The 17,102-nt window shown below is 45.0% G+C and overlaps 1 protein-coding gene across 4 annotated transcripts; it reads left to right on the top strand.

The window, feature by feature from the left end:
* Nucleotides 1–4: 4 nt before the first annotated feature.
* Nucleotides 5–16,768, top strand: DENR (density regulated re-initiation and release factor). 4 transcript variants are annotated; one of them, XM_088659490.1, is made up of 9 exons: nt 5–59; nt 4,692–4,779; nt 8,366–8,480; nt 9,515–9,534; nt 11,161–11,245; nt 13,312–13,395; nt 14,521–14,637; nt 15,006–15,145; nt 16,451–16,768. In XM_088659490.1, exons 3-9 carry the CDS (start codon nt 8,375–8,377, stop codon nt 16,493–16,495), a joined length of 597 nt encoding a protein of 198 aa, XP_088515616.1. In that variant the 5' UTR covers nt 5–59; nt 4,692–4,779; nt 8,366–8,374; the 3' UTR covers nt 16,496–16,768. The 4 variants fall into 4 exon arrangements, with proteins under 4 accessions (XP_088515616.1, XP_088515617.1, XP_034954288.1 ...); XM_088659491.1 differs by lacking the exon at nt 5–59 and adding an exon at nt 72–115; XM_035098397.3 differs by lacking the exons at nt 5–59; nt 4,692–4,779 and adding an exon at nt 5,557–5,658.
* Nucleotides 16,769–17,102: the final 334 nt, after the last annotated feature.

The raw sequence follows: 17,102 nt of genomic DNA, 5'->3' as shown, positions 1-17,102 counted from the left end.
CACTTCAACGTCCTATCCTCGCGTCACCCGGCTCTATGGTCCCAACGTCACTTCCGCAGGTACGGCAGGCCCCAAGGCCCAACCGCAGCAAGTCAAACTTGGAGCCTTTCGGCAGGTTTAGTAACTGAAGAGCCGCCACTCTTCTGGAGTGTTGAAGAGGGGACGGGGCTGGGTTTTATTTCCATGCCTTGGCCCCGGAGGGTTGGAAATGTGGTGGTTTTTTTGGGGTTATTGTTTTTTGTGGGCAAATGAGGCTCCAGTCCTTAATAGGGCTTTCTGATTAAGTAAAATATATTTTTTTACTTTCTGTGATAAAACCAAACTCATGATGGTTTTAGAAATACACACACACACGTGTATCTTAACTTTTTTTTTTAAAAAAAAAGTCCTGTAAAGCCCCACAGAGTTCATCTGCACTTACTCCTAGGGTCAGGGCACATCATAAAGGTAAAGGGTAAAGGGACCCCTGACCATTAGGTCCAGTCATGACCAACTCAGGGGTTGCGGCGCTCATCTCGCATTATTGGCTGAGGGAGCCGACGTACAGCTTCCAGGTCATGTGGCCAGCGTGACAAAGCCGCTTCTGGCGAACCAAAGCACATGGAAACGCCGTTTACCTTCCCCGCTTTCGTGCTTTCGAACTGCTAGGTTGGCAGGAGCAGGGACCAAGCAACAGGAACTCACCCTGTCTCGGGGATTCGAACCGCCGACCCTCTGATTGGCAAGTCCTAGGGCTCTGTGGTTTAACCCACAGCACCACCCGTGTCCCTCATAGGGTACATCATAGGATTGCTATGTTGTTGTTTAGTCGTGTCCGACTCTTCGTGACCCCATGGACCATAGCACGCCAGGCACTCCTGTCTTCCACTGCCTCCCGCAGTTTGGTCAAACTCATGTTGGTAGCTTCGAGAACACTGTCCAACCATCTTGTCCTCTGACGTCCCCTTCTCCTAGTGCCCTCAATCTTTCCCAACATCAGGGTCTTTTCCAAGGATTCTTCTCTTCTCATGAGGTGGCCAAAGTATTGGAGCCTCAGCTTCACGATCTGTCCTTCCAGGGAGCACTCAGGGCTGATTTCCCTAAGAATGGATAGGTTTGATCTTCTTGCAGTCCATGGGACTCTCAAGAGTCTCCTCCAGCACCATAATTCAAAAGCATCAATTCTTCGGCGATCAGCCTTCTTTATGGTCCAGCTCTCACTTCCATACATCACTACTGGGAAAACCATAGATTTAACTATACGGACCTTTGTCGGCAAGGTGATGTCTCTGCTTTTTAAGATGCTGTCTAGGTTTGTCATTGCTTTTCTCCCAAGAAGCAGGCGTCTTTTAATTTCGTGACTGCTGTCACCATCTGCAGTGATCAAGGAGCCCAAGAAGGTAAAATCTCTCACTGCCTCCATTTCTTCCCCTTCTATTTGCCAGGAGGTGATGGGACCAGTGGCCATGATCTTGGTTTTTTTGATGTTGAGCTTCAGACCATAATTTGCGCTCTCCTCTTTCACCCTCATTAAAAGGTTCTTTAATTCCTCCTCGCTTTCTGCCATCAAGGTTGTGTCATCTGCATATCTGAGGTTGTTGATATTTCTTCCGGCAATCTTAATTCCGGCTTGGGATTCATCTAGTCCAGCCTTTCGCATGATGAATTCTGCATATAAGTTAAATAAGCAGGGAGACAATATACAACCTTGTCGTACTCCTTTCCCAATTTTGAACCACTCAGTTGTTCCATATCCAGTTCTAACTGTAGCTTCTTGTCCCACATAGAGATTTCTCAGGAGACAGATGAGGTGATCAGGCACTCCCATTTCATTAAGAACTTGCCATAGTTTGCTGTGGTCGACACAGTCAAAGGCTTTTGCATAGTCAATGAAGCAGAAGTAGACGTTTTTCTGGAACTCTCTAGCTTTCTACATAATCCAGCGCATGTTTGCTATTTGGTCTCTGGTTCCTCTGCCCTTTCGAAATCCAGCTTGCACTTCTGGGAGTTCTCGGTCCACATACTGCCTAAGCCTGCCTTGTAGAATTTTAAGCATAACCTTGCTAGCGTGTGAAATGAGCGCAATTGTGCGGTAGTTGGAGCATTCTTTGGCACTGCCCTTCTTTGGAATTGGGATGTAGACTGATCTTCTCCAATCCTCTGGCCATTGCTGAGTTTTCCAAACTTGTTGGCATATTGGGTGTAGCACCTTAACAGCATCATCTTTTAAAATTTTAAATAGTTCAGCTGGAATATCATCACTTCCACTGGCCTTGTTATTAGCAGTGCTTTCTAAGGCCCATTTGACTTCACTCTCCAAGATGTCTGGCTCAAGGTCAGCAACCACACTACCTGGGGTGTACGAAACCTCCATGTCTTTCTGGTATAATTCCTCTGTGTATTCTTGCCACCTCTTCTTGATGTCTTCTGCTTCTGTTAGGTCCTTACCACTTTTGTCCTTGATTATGGTAATCTTTGTACGAAATGTTCCTTTCATATCTCCAATTTTCTTGAACAGATCTCTGGTTTTCCCCATTCTATTGTTTTCCTCTATTTCTTTGCATTGCTCATTTAAGAAGACCCTCTTGTCTCTCCTTGCTGTTTTTTGGAAATCTGCATTCAGTTTCCTGTATCTTTCCCTATCTCCCTTGCATTTTGCTTGCCTCCTCTCCTCCGCTATTTGTAAGGCCTCGTTGGACAGCCATTTTGCTTTCTTGCATTTCCTTTTCCTTGGGATGGTTTTCATTGCTGCCTCCTGTATAATGTTACGAGCCTCCATCCATAGTTCTTCAGGCACTCTGTCCACCAAATCTAAATCCTTAAACCTGTTCCTCACTTCCACTGTGTATTCATAAGGGATTTGATTCAGATTGTATCTTACTGGCCCAGTGGTTTTTCCTACTTTCTTCAGTTTAAGCTGGAATTTTGCTATAAGAAGCTGATGATCTGAGTTACAGTCAGCTCCAGGTCTTGTTTTTGCTGACTGTATAGGATTGCTATATTGGGCTGCAATCCTGCATCCACTTACCTGGAACTAAGTTTCATCGAACTTGACACATATTTAGAGTTGAATTAGATACATATGTATGAACGTGTTCAGCAGGGCATATACAGAGCACAGAAATCCAAATGCCACAGGGTTAAAAAAAAATTCTTTCCCCCCGCCCATTTGGCTGGGTTTCCCCAGCATAGCTGCCAAGTTTTCCCTTTTCTTGCGAGGAAGCCTATTCAGCATAAGGGAAAATCCCTTTAAAAAAAGGGATAACTTGGCAGCTATGTTCCCCAGCCACTCTGGGCGGCTTCCAACAAAATATTAAAATACAATGGTCTGTTAAACATTAAAAGCTTTTCTAAACAGAGCTGCCTTCAGATGTCTTGTAAAAGTCTGGTAGATGTTTTTCTCTTTGACATCTGATGGGAGGGCGTTCCACAGGGCAGGCGCCACCACCGAGAAGGCCCTCTGCCTAGTTCCCTGCAACTTGGCTTCTCGCAACGAGGGAACCGCCAGAAGGCCCTTGGCGCTGGACCTCAGTGTCTGGGTAGAATGATGGAGGTGGGACGTTCCTTCAGATATACTGGATTGAGGCCATTTAGGGCTTTAAAGGTCAGCACCAACACTTTGAATTGTGCTCGGAAACGTACTGGGAGCCAATGTAGGTCTTTCAAGAGCAGTGTTATGTGGTCTCGGCGGCCGCTCCCACTCACCAGCCTAGCTGCCGCATTCTGGATTAGTTGTAGTTTCTGGGTCACCTTCAAAGGTAGCCCCACATAGAGTGCATTGCAGTAATCCAAGCAAGAGATAACTAGAGCATGGGGCGACAGTCTGCAGGCAGGTAGGGTCTCAGTTGGCACACCAGATGGAGCTGGTAGACAGCTGCCCTGGACACAGAATTGACCTGTGTCTCCATGGACATCTGTGAGTCCAAAATGACTCCCAGGCTGCGCACCTGGTCCTTCGGGGGCACTTTTACCCCATTCAGGACCAGGGAATCCTCCACACCAACCCGCCTCCTATCCCCCAAAAGCACTACTTCTGTATTGTCAGGATTCAACCTCAAATGAATCCATAGGCTTTTTAAGGTGCCCACAATTATTGTTGTTGTTTAGTCGTTTAGTCGTGTCCGACTCTTCGTGACCCCATGGACCATAGCACGCCAGGCACTCCTGTCTTGCACTGCCTCCTGCAGTTTGGTCAAACTCATGTTCGTAGCTTCGAGAACACTGTCCAACCATCTCGTCCTCTGTCGTCCCCTTCTCCTAGTGCCCTCAATCTTTCCCAACATCAGGGTCTTTTCCAAGGATTCTTCTCTTCTCATGAGGTGGCCAAAGTATTGGAGCCTCAGCTTCACGATCTGCCCACAATTATATGTATATATTAAAAAACTAAATTATTTATTTTACGTATTTTCCTGAGTGTGATAAAACCTTGCAAGCGGCTTTCAATAAATATAACATTATTGGTTAAAAAAAACGGGTTAAAACCTTTAGCATAATTAAAAGAAACCCTATAAAATTAAAGATTATTTGAATATATATATATATATATATATATAAATAATATGTAGGTGCAGAATAAAAAAATGTCTGCAGCAGTGCAGATATTTGTCATTTTTGAGTCAGTAATAGGAAAGCAGTACATCAAGTAAGCAATGGAACAAATAATATTTTAGCGCCCAACAAAAGATAAAATATTTTTTTGTTTTGTTTGTTAGCAACCTACCCAACAGTGCATCCTCCAGAACATTTTCAGCAAAACTCTTAGCTACAAGTGGGAGACAAAGAAGATAAGGCCAGGAAAAGGTATTAATGGGGTGTGTGTCTGTTACTGTTTTTGTTTGTTGTGTTTTTGTTTTTATATTGTAAACTGCTCCACAGTTTTCAGATGGAGGGTCATAAAGAAATTTAATAAATAATAATAATTAAGGTTCATTTCAACATAAAACGTGTTAACCATGTAACATGTTAAACGTTCCTTTTCAACCAGGCCTTTGGTTGATTTGACTGACATCCTATACCCTTTTAAAATGGGGGGGTGGATGTTGGGTTGTTTTTATTTTGTATGTATTTTGTGGTTTTTATACACTGATTTTGAACCGCCCTGAAACCTGCGGGTATAGGGCGGTATATAAATTCATTAAATAATAATAATATAATACTAACCAAAAATAATAGAAGTTAATTTCAACATACTGTATAACATTTTAAACCAAACTTAAAGTTCCTTTCAACATGAAATATCATAAACCAATAATATCGTTCCCTGCAACATAAAACATTTTAACCAAAGTTAAAGTTCCTTTCAACAGAGAACATTTTACCCACAATAGATAAAATAAAGCCCATTAAGACAATGCGAGGTTTGAACCACCGCAGCGCCGCCGAAGGTGGGCGGGGGGAGGGAAGGCTCCGCGTGAGTACGGCGGTCGGGTCGGCCCATTTCGCGCAGTCGCAGCGAAGGCGGAGCCGCTCCTAGAACGAGAGTCATCGCCAGCCCGGGCGACTCTCCGGAAGGAACCTCGCGAGAAGCGGGCGGCTCTCGCGATATCTCCCTGCCCCTACCTGATTCTGCTGCTTGCTGCTGTTGCTGCTGCATGTGCCACTCAGGAGGGTGGGAACGGCAGGAGGAGGAACCACCGCCCCCTTCCTCCCCCCAGACCCCGGCTGAGGATCCCCCCTCGGGTAAGAGACGCACCCCACCCCGCTGGCTCCTCCTTGGCACTTGGTGGGCAAACTTCTGCTGCTGCCCAGCCCTGAGGCTGGCACGGCTCCTTCCCACCATGCCCTGCCCAGCCCCTCCCTGGCATCTTCCTTCCTCTTCTCCACCCCCCCCCCAAAAGTTGGCACTTGCAGCCCTGCCTGAATCGTGACCCCCCACCCGCAAAAATGGTTCTGCTGGTGCCTAGCATTCAGGGCTGGGTGCTGGGTGCGCCCCCCCACCCACCCTGGCCAACTGTTCCAGTGCCAGCCTCCCAAACCCCAGCAGGTGGCTGTTGAGAATTGGCCCCAACCCCAATCAATTCCTGATGAGCTCAGTGTGAGAGAGGGGAGGTGGGCAGAAGCGATAGAGGAATGAAATGGAACCTAGCATAAAAAAAACACCAGTCAACAAGAATCTTAAATTAAAACCGCTTTGCTTGGTGGAATTGGCATCACTGAAGGTGCCAATAATACCTCTTCCACTTTTGTAAGAACTTTGGAACTCCATGCCTATTGAGATCAAGCAGGTGCTCAGTGTACTCTTTTTGGTATCTGCTGAAAAAATTCTTCTTTAGACAAGCCTACCCAGATGTGGGATGCGGGTGGCGCTGTGGGTTAAACCACAGAGCCTAGGGCTTGCCGATCAGAAGGTCGGCGGTTTGAATCCCCGCAACAGGGTGAGCTCCCATTGCTCAGTCCCTGCTCCTGCCAACCTAGCAGTTCAAAAGCATGTCAAAGTGCAAGTAGATAAATAGGTACCACTACAGTGGGAAGGTAAATGGCGTTTCCATGTGCTGCTCTGGTTTGCCAGAAGTGGCTTTGTCATGCTGGCCACATGACCTGGAAGCTGTACGCTGGCTCCCTCGGCCAATAACACGAGATGAGCGCCGCAACCCCAGAGTCGGTCACGACTGGACCTAATGGTCAGGGGTCCCTTTACCTTTACCTTTACCCAGATTTATAGAAAGTTGAGGTGATTTTGGTCTGTATTTTTAACCTTCGTATGTTTTAAAATATGGTTGTGAAATTTTCACATTTTTGTTGTTTCATCTTTCTGTAAACCACTTTGTGGTGTTTAACAATCAAGCCATGTATTGTTGTTGTTGTTTAGTCATTTAGTCGTGTCCGACTCTTTGTGACCCTGTATAAATTTTATTAAACAAACAAACAAACAAACAAACAAACAAACAAACAAACAAATGACCTTACAGAACGACTTAATGCTGTAAGCCTTGTGGCATCTGCTCAGAAGTGAATCCTGTTGAATTCAATGGGGCTTACTCCCAGGTAAGGATTTAGGACTGCAGCCTTACTCTGGCTCAGCCAGTTGTTTGCCTAGATTTAGACTTTAATTTAAGAGTCGTAAGCTTCCTGTAGGGATAGTAAAAGACAAAACAGTCCCTGTTTGCAGGCCCACAGTGTTCATTGCTTGCTTATACAGATATCCTGCTTTTCCTTTCTGAGGGAATCCCTAAAAGACATAATGCAAAAAGAAAAAGGAATGGAGAGGAAAGAGGAAAAGTATCATAGTTGTATCATATGTATTTACTTATAGAAAGTTTATATACTGCTAATTCTCCCTCCTGCGCCCCATTGTGGCACATTTGCTCTGTTCACTGTGTTTATTGTGTGATTTCTTTCTTCTATGACTTGATTTGTTGTAATGCAGTTTGGAAAATTGTTATCATACTCTATTCTGCTTTAGTACGCTGTGAAAAGTGGTATATAAAACTTTTTATAAATAAACAAATTAAAAACCTAGCAAACACACACCCCAGATCATGGGTAGGCAAACTAAGCCCAGAGGCCAGATCCAGCCCAATTGCCTTCTAAATCTGGTCCGCGGACGGTCCGAGAATCAGCATGTTTTTACATGAGTAGAATGTGTTTTTTATTTAAAATGCACCTCTGGGTTATTTGTGGGGCATAGGAATTCGTTCATTCTCCTCCCCCCAAAAAAATATAGTCCGGACCTCCACAAGGTCTGAGGGACAGTGGATCGGCCCCCTGCTGAAAAAGTTTGCTGGCTCCTGACCTAGATCCTGGCCCGAGCTCCCTCATACTGTAACAACCCCACACCCGTGGCCCACAGACGGTCCGGGAATCAGCGTGTTTTTACATGAGTAGAATGTGTAATTTTATTTAAAATGCATCTCTGGGTTATTTATGAGGCATAGGAATTCATTCATTCCCCCCCCCCCAATATAGTCTGGCCCACCACAAGGTCTGAGGGACAGTGGACTGGCCCACAGCTGAAAAAGGTTGCTGACCCCTGCCTTAGACACAAATGTGAGTCCTTTGGCTTTCTCTACTGTATCTGCCCCCAAAAATTCAGATCCATCTCCCCATTCCCACATCTGTGCTTTGCTTCCTGGTGATCTATGGTAGTAGCAGTCACTTTGTCTCACACACTTACATCTATGCTGTCATTGCTCAATACCTTCTCCCTTCACCTTCTCTTTTCAGGCCCAAATCCTGTATATAGGATTGCAGAGTAAAGCAGCCGTCTCTTACCACACCTTTGGTTTTGAGCAGCCTGTTGTTGGCTATTACATTAATTAAATTTATATCCTGCCCTTCCTCTCGAGGGAGGCCAGGATGGCAGTGCCATGCCAGTTGCTGGCCATGCTTTGCGTTGGTTTCTAAGGTTGAAATATGTGCTGAGCTCCTCTGCTTGTGTGATTCCTAGACTTGTGATATGGCAATGGATGCACCCGAGTCTGCACTTCTTGATTGTAAAGGAGACCAAAGGTGCAACGCAAGGCCAGACGCAGACTATCCTCTCCGAGTTCTCTACTGTGGAGGCAAGTGCTAACCAAATTGTTACTGTAAATAATAACAGCCCAGGATAGTTTACAAAAGAGGGCAAGTTGTTGTTTATTTAAAAAACAGAAAGGAGTCTTTTGACACTTGAGAGCCTAGCTATTTTTTCACTGTGGCTTCTGTACATTTGATCAGCGATTTGTACTCCCTGATTTGTACTCAATTATGAACTTTGCACATTTGACAAAATTGTGATTTAGCATAGTGAGGACTGGCTGCACCAAAGCCTTGGGATTATCCTCTCCCATCTCTCTCCCCCCCCCCAAAATATATATTTTATTAAAGCATGAGAAAAGATCTACAAAGATTAATATCAAATACCCAATAAACGAATTACGTAAAAACACAAACCAACAAGGGGGGGGGGAGATAAAAGAATAGAATTTGTGGAATGAGGTGCTTCTATCTTCCTCATTATGAACTTTCAAGAGGAATTTTAAAACATTCCTGTTCACCCAGGCATTTGATCACTGAAATATCCTCTTCCCTGCAACCTTGAAGTTAGTAGTTGTGTGAGGGTGGGTATGCTGCTGATTGTTTTAAACAAGTATCTATTTTATTTTAATGGTTATTGTTTTTACTGCTTTGTTGTTTGCTGCCCTGGACTCTCTTATTTCTTTGGTCCTTTGCTGTAGCTTTGGAAGAAGTCCGTGGCATCATTTTGTCAACTTAACCTGCAGTGTAAAATGAGTAACATAGGAAGCTGTAATATACCAAGTCAGTCCATTGGCCCATCTAGTTTACACTTCCTGGAAGCAGCTCTCTAGGCATTCAGACAAGAGGAGACCCTGCTAGCCCTACCTGCAGATGCTGTGGATTGAACTTGGGACCTTCTACATGCATAGCAGGTGTTCTTCTGCTAAGCTGCAGCCCCTCCTCCATTTTTCATTGGATAATTCCTCTTAGTAGGAATCAATAGTATTTAGAAGTGTTTGTCTTAAATGTTATTTTTTTAAATATGAAAACTGCAGAGAAAATGAAGAGAAAAAAACTCCCTTCTCTTTTCTTTCCACAGTCTGCTCATTGCCAACAGAGGTGAGTTGCCTTGTTTTTGATTAATTTAGGCCTGGTCTACCTATGCGAGCAGTGGAATGAGGCAATTGCCTGCAGTATGTGCCAGGCTCGTCTGATGTTCTTGACAGTATATCAGCCCCTTGCGTCTTTCAGCATTCTTCAACATGACACCCTTAAGTGGTTGCTGGAATACAACTCCTATCATCCTTGACCACTGGCCATGCTTGCTGTGGCTGATGGGAGTTGGAGTCTAACAAATATGTAGTGGGCCACAGCTTCCCCACCCCCCTTTAGATATTCTGGGCGGTCCAAGACTTTACTGATTTTGGTAGTAAGCAGTGGCAAAAAGAAAGGGAATAATTACAATACAGTGGTACCTTGGGTTGCAGACCTCATCCGTTCCGGGGTGCCATTCGCCCCCCCCCCAAAAGTCCATGTGAAGCACTCAGAACGTTTCTGTGCATGCGCGCGCGGTGAAACCCAGAAGTAAACACTTCTGGGTCCATGACGTTTGTAACATGGAAAAACGCAACCCGCCGCGGACACAACCCAAGGTATGACTGTAGACACAGTGCTGTCAGTGATGTCAGGTGCAAGGAGAGGTGGGCATGTTTTGCTGGACTTAATTAGACCTGCTCCTGGAGGTTCCCCACCCCTGTTTTTTATCTTTCCCTCCCTGCACGAAAGCCTTTTAACTATATATATATATTGAATTTTACAAGGATAACATATCATATATCAAGGTTGAGCGAGTTTGAGTTATGCCAGGTAGGGAATTCCACAGAGCTGCGGGCATTACTGTAAAGCAGGTGTGGGGAACCTTCTAGTCCCCCAGATGTAGTCTAACTACAACCCTTACCATCCCTGGCCATTGGCCATGCTTGCTATGGTCCATGGGAGTTGTAGTTCAGCAACATCTGGAGGACCAAAGGTTCACCACGCATGCTGTAAAGGCTCTTACCCCTGCTGGTGGGGTGGGGAATTGGCATCAGGAGCAGAACTTCTTTGATGGTGCTCAGGAGGGGGAGAGGCATTCCTTAATTCCTTGTACCTACGGGACCGCCTCTCCTGGTATGCCCCGCGGAGGACCTTAAGGTCCACAAACAACAATACTCTGGAGATCCCGAGCCATAAGGTGGCTAGATTGGCCTCCACTAGGGCCAGGGCCTTTTCAGTATTGGCCTCAACTTGGTGGAACGCTCTTTCACAGGAGACCAGGGCCCTGCGGGATTTGTCATCTTTCTGCAGGGCCTGCAAGACAGAGCTGTTCCGCTTGGCCTCAGGATTGGACTTAGTCTGACCCCTGCGTTTTTCCTCCCTCATGGCTTGAATTTGACTACTCAAAATGAGGCTGCATTTTAAATTTTAATAGTGTATTTTAATCTGTAGTTTAATTAATTGCTTTTTATGTTTTATTGTAATTTTATTGGTGTGAGCCGCCCTGATTGGGGAGGGTGGGGTATAAATAAAAATTTATTATAATTTTATTATTATTATTAATATATGCTGGACCCAGGGTATTGGTCAGCCCTTATTGTACAGGGACACTGTCATGAACACTACTATTATACCTTGTGAAAATGTGTGTGTGTGTCTGTGGAGGGGTTCCCTCAACTAACAAACTTATTCTCTGTGCTTTTCCCCCAGTATTGCGAATACATGCCAGATGTGGCAAAATGTAGGCAATGGCTAGAGAAAAATTTTCCAAATGAGTTTGCAAAACTTACTGTAGGTAAGAAGATCTCTGTACTGTTTTCAGTGTGATATTATAGGGCAATGAAAAAGGTTCAGATGCTCAAGAGAGGATAAAATCAAGGGAAATTTTGCTAGAGCTATAAAAAGGAGCAGGATTTGCGTCTTTACGTGTAAACTCTCTGTAATTATACTACCTGTAATTAGAACTGAGCATAACTGCACAAAATTCTTCCAGGATAGTATCCCTAGTGTGTGTGTGTGGGGGGGGGCTTGTGGGGTCTATGCTTTCTTTTACTAGAACTCTGAGGATCCGCCAAGCAGAACCAGGTGGAAAATATGTATACTTGGGGCTGAAGAATTATGACCACAGGAATATGTTCTGAATACCAGAACTGAGCTGAATCCAGCCCTTCCACACAATCATTCAGTGATGGAACCTTTGCCAACCAGGTGCTCTTCGGATGTTGGTGGACTACTGCATGCTGAGCAAGGCTGATGGGAGTTGTAGTCCAACAATATCTGAAGGGTGCCAGGTTGGTCAAGGCTTGCCCCACTTCCCTTCCAGCATTCCACATTTCATGGTATGATTCCACCCCCACCCACCAGTAGGATGGCTATTTTATTTTGGCTATTGATACAACATTGGGAGTCAGAAACCCTCAGTGGGCTACATCTCATTAGTAGTAACTAACAGCTTATTCCCAAACTTCATATTCCCTTTCACTCTGGACATAACTGTTATTACTCCTGGATTTGCTGATACAACCCTCTGCCTGGATTAGCGGCAGACACAGAAGGTCTGCTAAGCACAACTAACCTGGACCAAGGCTTAAACAGATTATCTACAAGAGCTCGTGTCTTACTTAATTATTTAGTTTTGAAGGTAGCCCAGGACTCTTGTTTTTGCTACAACAGGTCAGCATGAATCTGGAATGTGTTCCATGAAAGCTGTGTTACACTATCCCAAATTTCTCTTCAATTTCTCGAGAAGAGGTAGTCTTCCTCTCTATGGTCCGGTATACCTGAAGGAGCGTCTCCACCCCCATCGTTCTGCCCGGACACTGAGGTCCAGCTCCGAGGGCCTTCTGGCGGTTCCCTCACTACGAGAAGCCAAGTTACAGGGAACCAGGCAGAGGGCCTTCTCGGTAGTGGCACCCACCCTGTGGAATGCCCTCCCACTAGAGGTCAAAGAGAACAACAATTACCAGACCTTTAGAAGGCATCTCAAGGCAGCCCTGTTTAGGGAAGCTTTTAATGTTTGATGGATTTCTGTATTTTAATGTTTGATGGATTTCTGTATTTTAGAATTTCTGTTTTGTTGGAAGCCGCCCAGAGTGGCTGGGGGAACCCGGCCAGATGGGCGGGGTATAAATAATAAATTATTATTATTATTATTATGGCAGATGCTTACTGGGGAGTAAATTCATCATTTTATTTGTATGCCACCTTTCCAAAGTTAAAATGGAAGGCAGTTTACAACATATAGGCAACCCCCGTTTTACATGGGGGTTACATTCCGGGTCACAGTTGTGTCTGCAGAGCGTGCGTAACCCATTCCACCCCATTATACCCACTTTTCCTGCAACTTCTGGGTTTGCGACAGTGTGCATGTGCACAGTTGCACATTCTTTGAACACACACAGAATGGGAGTTGCCTGTATGTAAAAACTTCATAGCTACAAACATAACAAAAGTAGTCATAAGCAATAAACAAGTCATCAAAAAGAACATGATCAAACTGAAGAATGTTCACATAAATAATAAGATACAAGATAAAGTTACAAAAAATTAACGGCAGCAACTCTTCCCCCACTAAACAACACCCCAGCCCAAGATTCTGTTCAGCCACCTCAGCTTTTATAGCTGGAGTCAGTCAGGGACCTGCCTTCCCAGGCCAGGCGGGAAAAGGCCTGTAAGGGAAGGAGCAGGTCGTCCAGGACTCACAGCCAAGATGGTCACTGTTGATGTTCCACTGTTGTGGGAATGTGTATGTGTGTGTGTGTGTTTTGCTGAAGTAACCATTATTTGCAAAGTCACTTTGCACTCAGTTTCTTTTCTCCCCCAAGCTCAATTAATTAATAATGCCATTTTATCTTAATACAGAAAATTCTCCTAGACAAGAATCTGGTGTTGGAGAAGGACAAGGAACAGTGGGTGAAGAGGAAGAGAAAAAAAAGCAAAAGAGAGGCAAGGTCTAAACCAGGGGCAGGGAATATTTTTCAGCCTGAGAGCATCATTTCCCTCATGGACACAGCCAGGGTGGTGTAGTTGTTAAGAGTGTCAGACTAGCACCTGTGAGACCAGGGTTTGAATATCCACTTGGCTAAGAAACTCATCGGGTGACCTTGGGGTAGTCAATCACTCCTGGCCTAACCTACCTCACAGGGTTGTTGTGAGAATAAAATGTGGGGGAGGAGACCTATGTACACCACCTTCAACTCCTTGGGGGGGAAAGGTGGGATATAAATACAATAAATAAATAACCTTCCAGGGTCTGCATGCTAATAGTGGGCAGGGTGGAGGGGGGGCAGAAATGGGTGGGGCTAGAGGCAAGTGGGGGTCGTGCAAAAGGTGTGGCTCTTAACCTCCTTAGGGTAGGCTACATTCAAGCCACATGAAAGTCAAATTATCACAACTTTAAAGAGACATGCCTGGGGAAAGAGTGAGTGGCCTGGGGGAAAATAAGTTTTGGTGTGTTTAGCCTGGAGAAGATAGCTGCCTTCAAATGTCTGAAGGGCTGTCACATGGGAAATAGAGCAAGTTTGTTTTCTGCTGCTCTGGAGGGTAGGACACGAACCAGTGACCAGGTTACAAGCAAAGAGATTCTGACCAAGCATTCTGAAGAACTTCCTGATGGTAAGGGCTGTTCAGCAGTGGAACAGTCTACCTGGGAAGGTGGTGGGACTCTCCATCAATGGAGATTTTTAAACAGCTCTTGGATGCCCATCTGTCAAGGATTTGGTAATTGAGATTCCTGCATTTCAGGGGTTTGGACCCTTGGGGTCCCTTCCATCTCTCCAATTCTGTGATATTTCCGAGGGTCAGATGAAGAGATCTGGAGGGCTGCATTCACCTCCCCCCACCCCAAAGGCCTGAGGTTCATCTTAGGAATTCTTGGTCTAACTAGGTGATGATTTATTAAAAGAGTAGCTGGGTCTCGGCTATTTTGTGTTGGGGTGGTGAACAGCAGTGCTGGTGGAGGGATAGGAAACTAAAAAACCCAACCAATCCCTGACGCTTGTGTTTCTGTAGTCTGAAGAGCAAAGTGTGAGTTCTGCGGTGATTATCAATGATGTTCAATTCTGTTCCTAGGTGGAAGAGGTCAGATAAAACAGAAGAAGAAGACGGTACCACAAAAAGTTACGATAGCGAAAATTCCTAGAGCAAAGAAGAAATACGTCACAAGAGTGTGTGGTCTTGCAACCTTTGGTGAGTCAAGAAAGGGCCTTGTTCGCATGGAGGTATCTGTGACATTTAAACAACTTTTTTCATGCAGAGCATAGTTAAACAATGGAACTTGCTACCCCAGGAGGTAGTGATGGCTTTAGAAGAGGATTAGACAAAATAATGGAGGATAACGCAGTCAGTGAGCTATGTTGCTGGCAACAGCAGGAGCAGAGAGGTGGTCTTGCTTGTGGGTTTCCCAGAAGAGGGATTTGTTTGTTTGGCCACTGGGAGGACAGGATGCTGGACTAGATGGACCACTGTCCTGATACAGCAGACTGTTTTTCTGTTCTTAGAAGAAACAAAGATGAAATCAGCATTGTTTTATTTGTGTTCTTTTCTACTCCAAACAGAAATAGACCTTAAGGAAGCACAAAGGTTCTTTGCTCAGAAATTCTCCTGCGGTGCCTCAGTAACAGGAGAGGATGAAATAATCATTCAGGGGGACTTTACAGACGACATCATTGATGTCATCCAGGAAAAGTGGCCTGAGGTAAATAATTTCTCTCCCCATGTATTTCCTTCCTTATCCAGTTGCATCCTATTGAACTTCTGGTTGTTGTGAACTTTTAAGTTTTGCACCACCTTGACACTTCAGGCAACATTGTCAGGTATCTGTGAGAGGAAAAAGAGTAAGAGTTGGTGAGAGGAGTTGGTGGCTAACTACAGATTTAGAGCTCATGAGGACTAATAACTATGCATGACACTTTCAGCAGGGTTGCCATATTTCAAAAAGTGAAAATCCAGACACAAAAAGTTGCAAAAAAAAAGGTTCACGTTTTTGAGCTTGTTTAAAGGGAAATCACCAAAAACAGCGCTGCTGACATGGGTTGCCATACGACCAGATTTCCCCAAACATTTTAAGCGGTTTTCGCCCAGGCACGGCTTCTGACTGCAGTATTCTGGCTATGTCCGGGAAATTCCAGACATATGGAAATCCTACTTTCAGGATTCTTTGGGTGTGGAACCACCATAATTTTTTGCAGCATAGTTGTGGCCATGCATGTTCCTAGATGGGCAACACTCCAGAGTTTCTGACAGGAAGCTCTGCTGTGTAGCCAATCCAAGCAGGGCTTGGAAGTCACTTCCAGTCAGTGGTGCTTGGAACTCAAGCTGTGCCGCAATGGGAAAATGACGACAGGGGATAAAGCAATGGTGAGGGAGCTCTGTTTCCAGCCTGCTGGGCTGAAGAGGCTTCCCACCCCGGCTCAAAAGCAAGGTGCTGCAACTTCTTTGTGTATGGCCCCAGAGAGGCTTGCCAGGTGCCTCCACTGTGGTCTTTTGAGCACCAGCTGACCTTCTTACCTTAGGCCTTTTTAATTACAATCCATTGGGTGCTTTAGCATTTGCACCAATTTCTCATTTGTTGGGTTTTATACTGATTTTATAGGGACACGGGTGGCACTGTGGGTTAAACCACAGAGCCTAGGGCTTCCTGATCAGAAGGTCGGCGGTTCGAATCCCCGCAACGGGGTGAGCTCCCGTTGCTTGGTCCCAGCTCCTGCCAACCTAGCAGTGCGAAAGCACGTCAAAATGCAAGTAGATAAATAGGATCCGCTACAGCGGGAAGGTAAATGGCTTTTCCATGTGCTGCTCTGGTTTGCCAGAAGCAGCTTTGTCAGGCTGGCCACATGACCTGGAAGCTATACGCTGGCTCCCTCGGCCAATAATGCGAGCTAAGCGCGCAGCCCCAGAGTCGGTCACGACTGGACCTAATGGTCAGGGGTCCCCTTTACCTTTTTTATACTGATTTTAGTTGCTTTTTGTGTTTTTGATAACAGAATTTTGTATCTTGCAGGTTGATGATGATAGCATTGAAGATCTAGGAGAAGTAAAGAAGTGATGCTGTTTTTTTAAAAGAATAAAAAAAAACACTGCCTTCTAACAAACACCGAGTTCTAGTCAACGTAGCCAAAGCAAGGCTTCTACGTGTGTTCGCCTGACAGCAGAACTGTTAAAGGGGCACCCTTATTACTGTTGGCATTTTCACTGTTCTGTATTGGCTGCTTATTTTCTGTTTGTGATTTTTGCCAAAGTTTAAACCTGGGGGAAGTGAGACACTCATGCCTCCGCATGAAGTAGAGACTTAAATAAAGAAGTTATTGTTCCTCACCAAGTAAGCGTTTCCTTTTTTCCCTAACACAATTCTCAGTCCCTCAGAAATACTGACGTATTCTCTCAAGGCTCAATCTACTAGGTATTTAAAGTAGATTTTAAATCTGGTTTTTGTCTTTGAGATGCTGCAAAGCACTCTCTTTTTGTGTCTGTGCTGCAAGAGGCTAACCCAGTTCCTTCTGGGATTTGTAGGTGCAGAGTTTGCCTTCAAGGTCCTTGGCGTTTTGCATCTGCACCGTCACCAGAAACATTCTGGCCTTCATGGCTATGGAGAGGAACTTTTGAACATAGGTTCAAAAATCATCTTGACAGATCTGTGTTGGTTTAGGGAATGG

Source organism: Zootoca vivipara, chromosome 16 (assembly GCF_965207765.1).
Source record: "Zootoca vivipara chromosome 16, rZooViv2.hap1.1, whole genome shotgun sequence".
Lineage (NCBI taxonomy): Eukaryota > Metazoa > Chordata > Lepidosauria > Squamata > Lacertidae > Zootoca > Zootoca vivipara.
The sequence above is the reverse complement of the archived record's forward strand: the minus strand, read 5'-3'. Positions and strand labels throughout refer to the sequence as shown.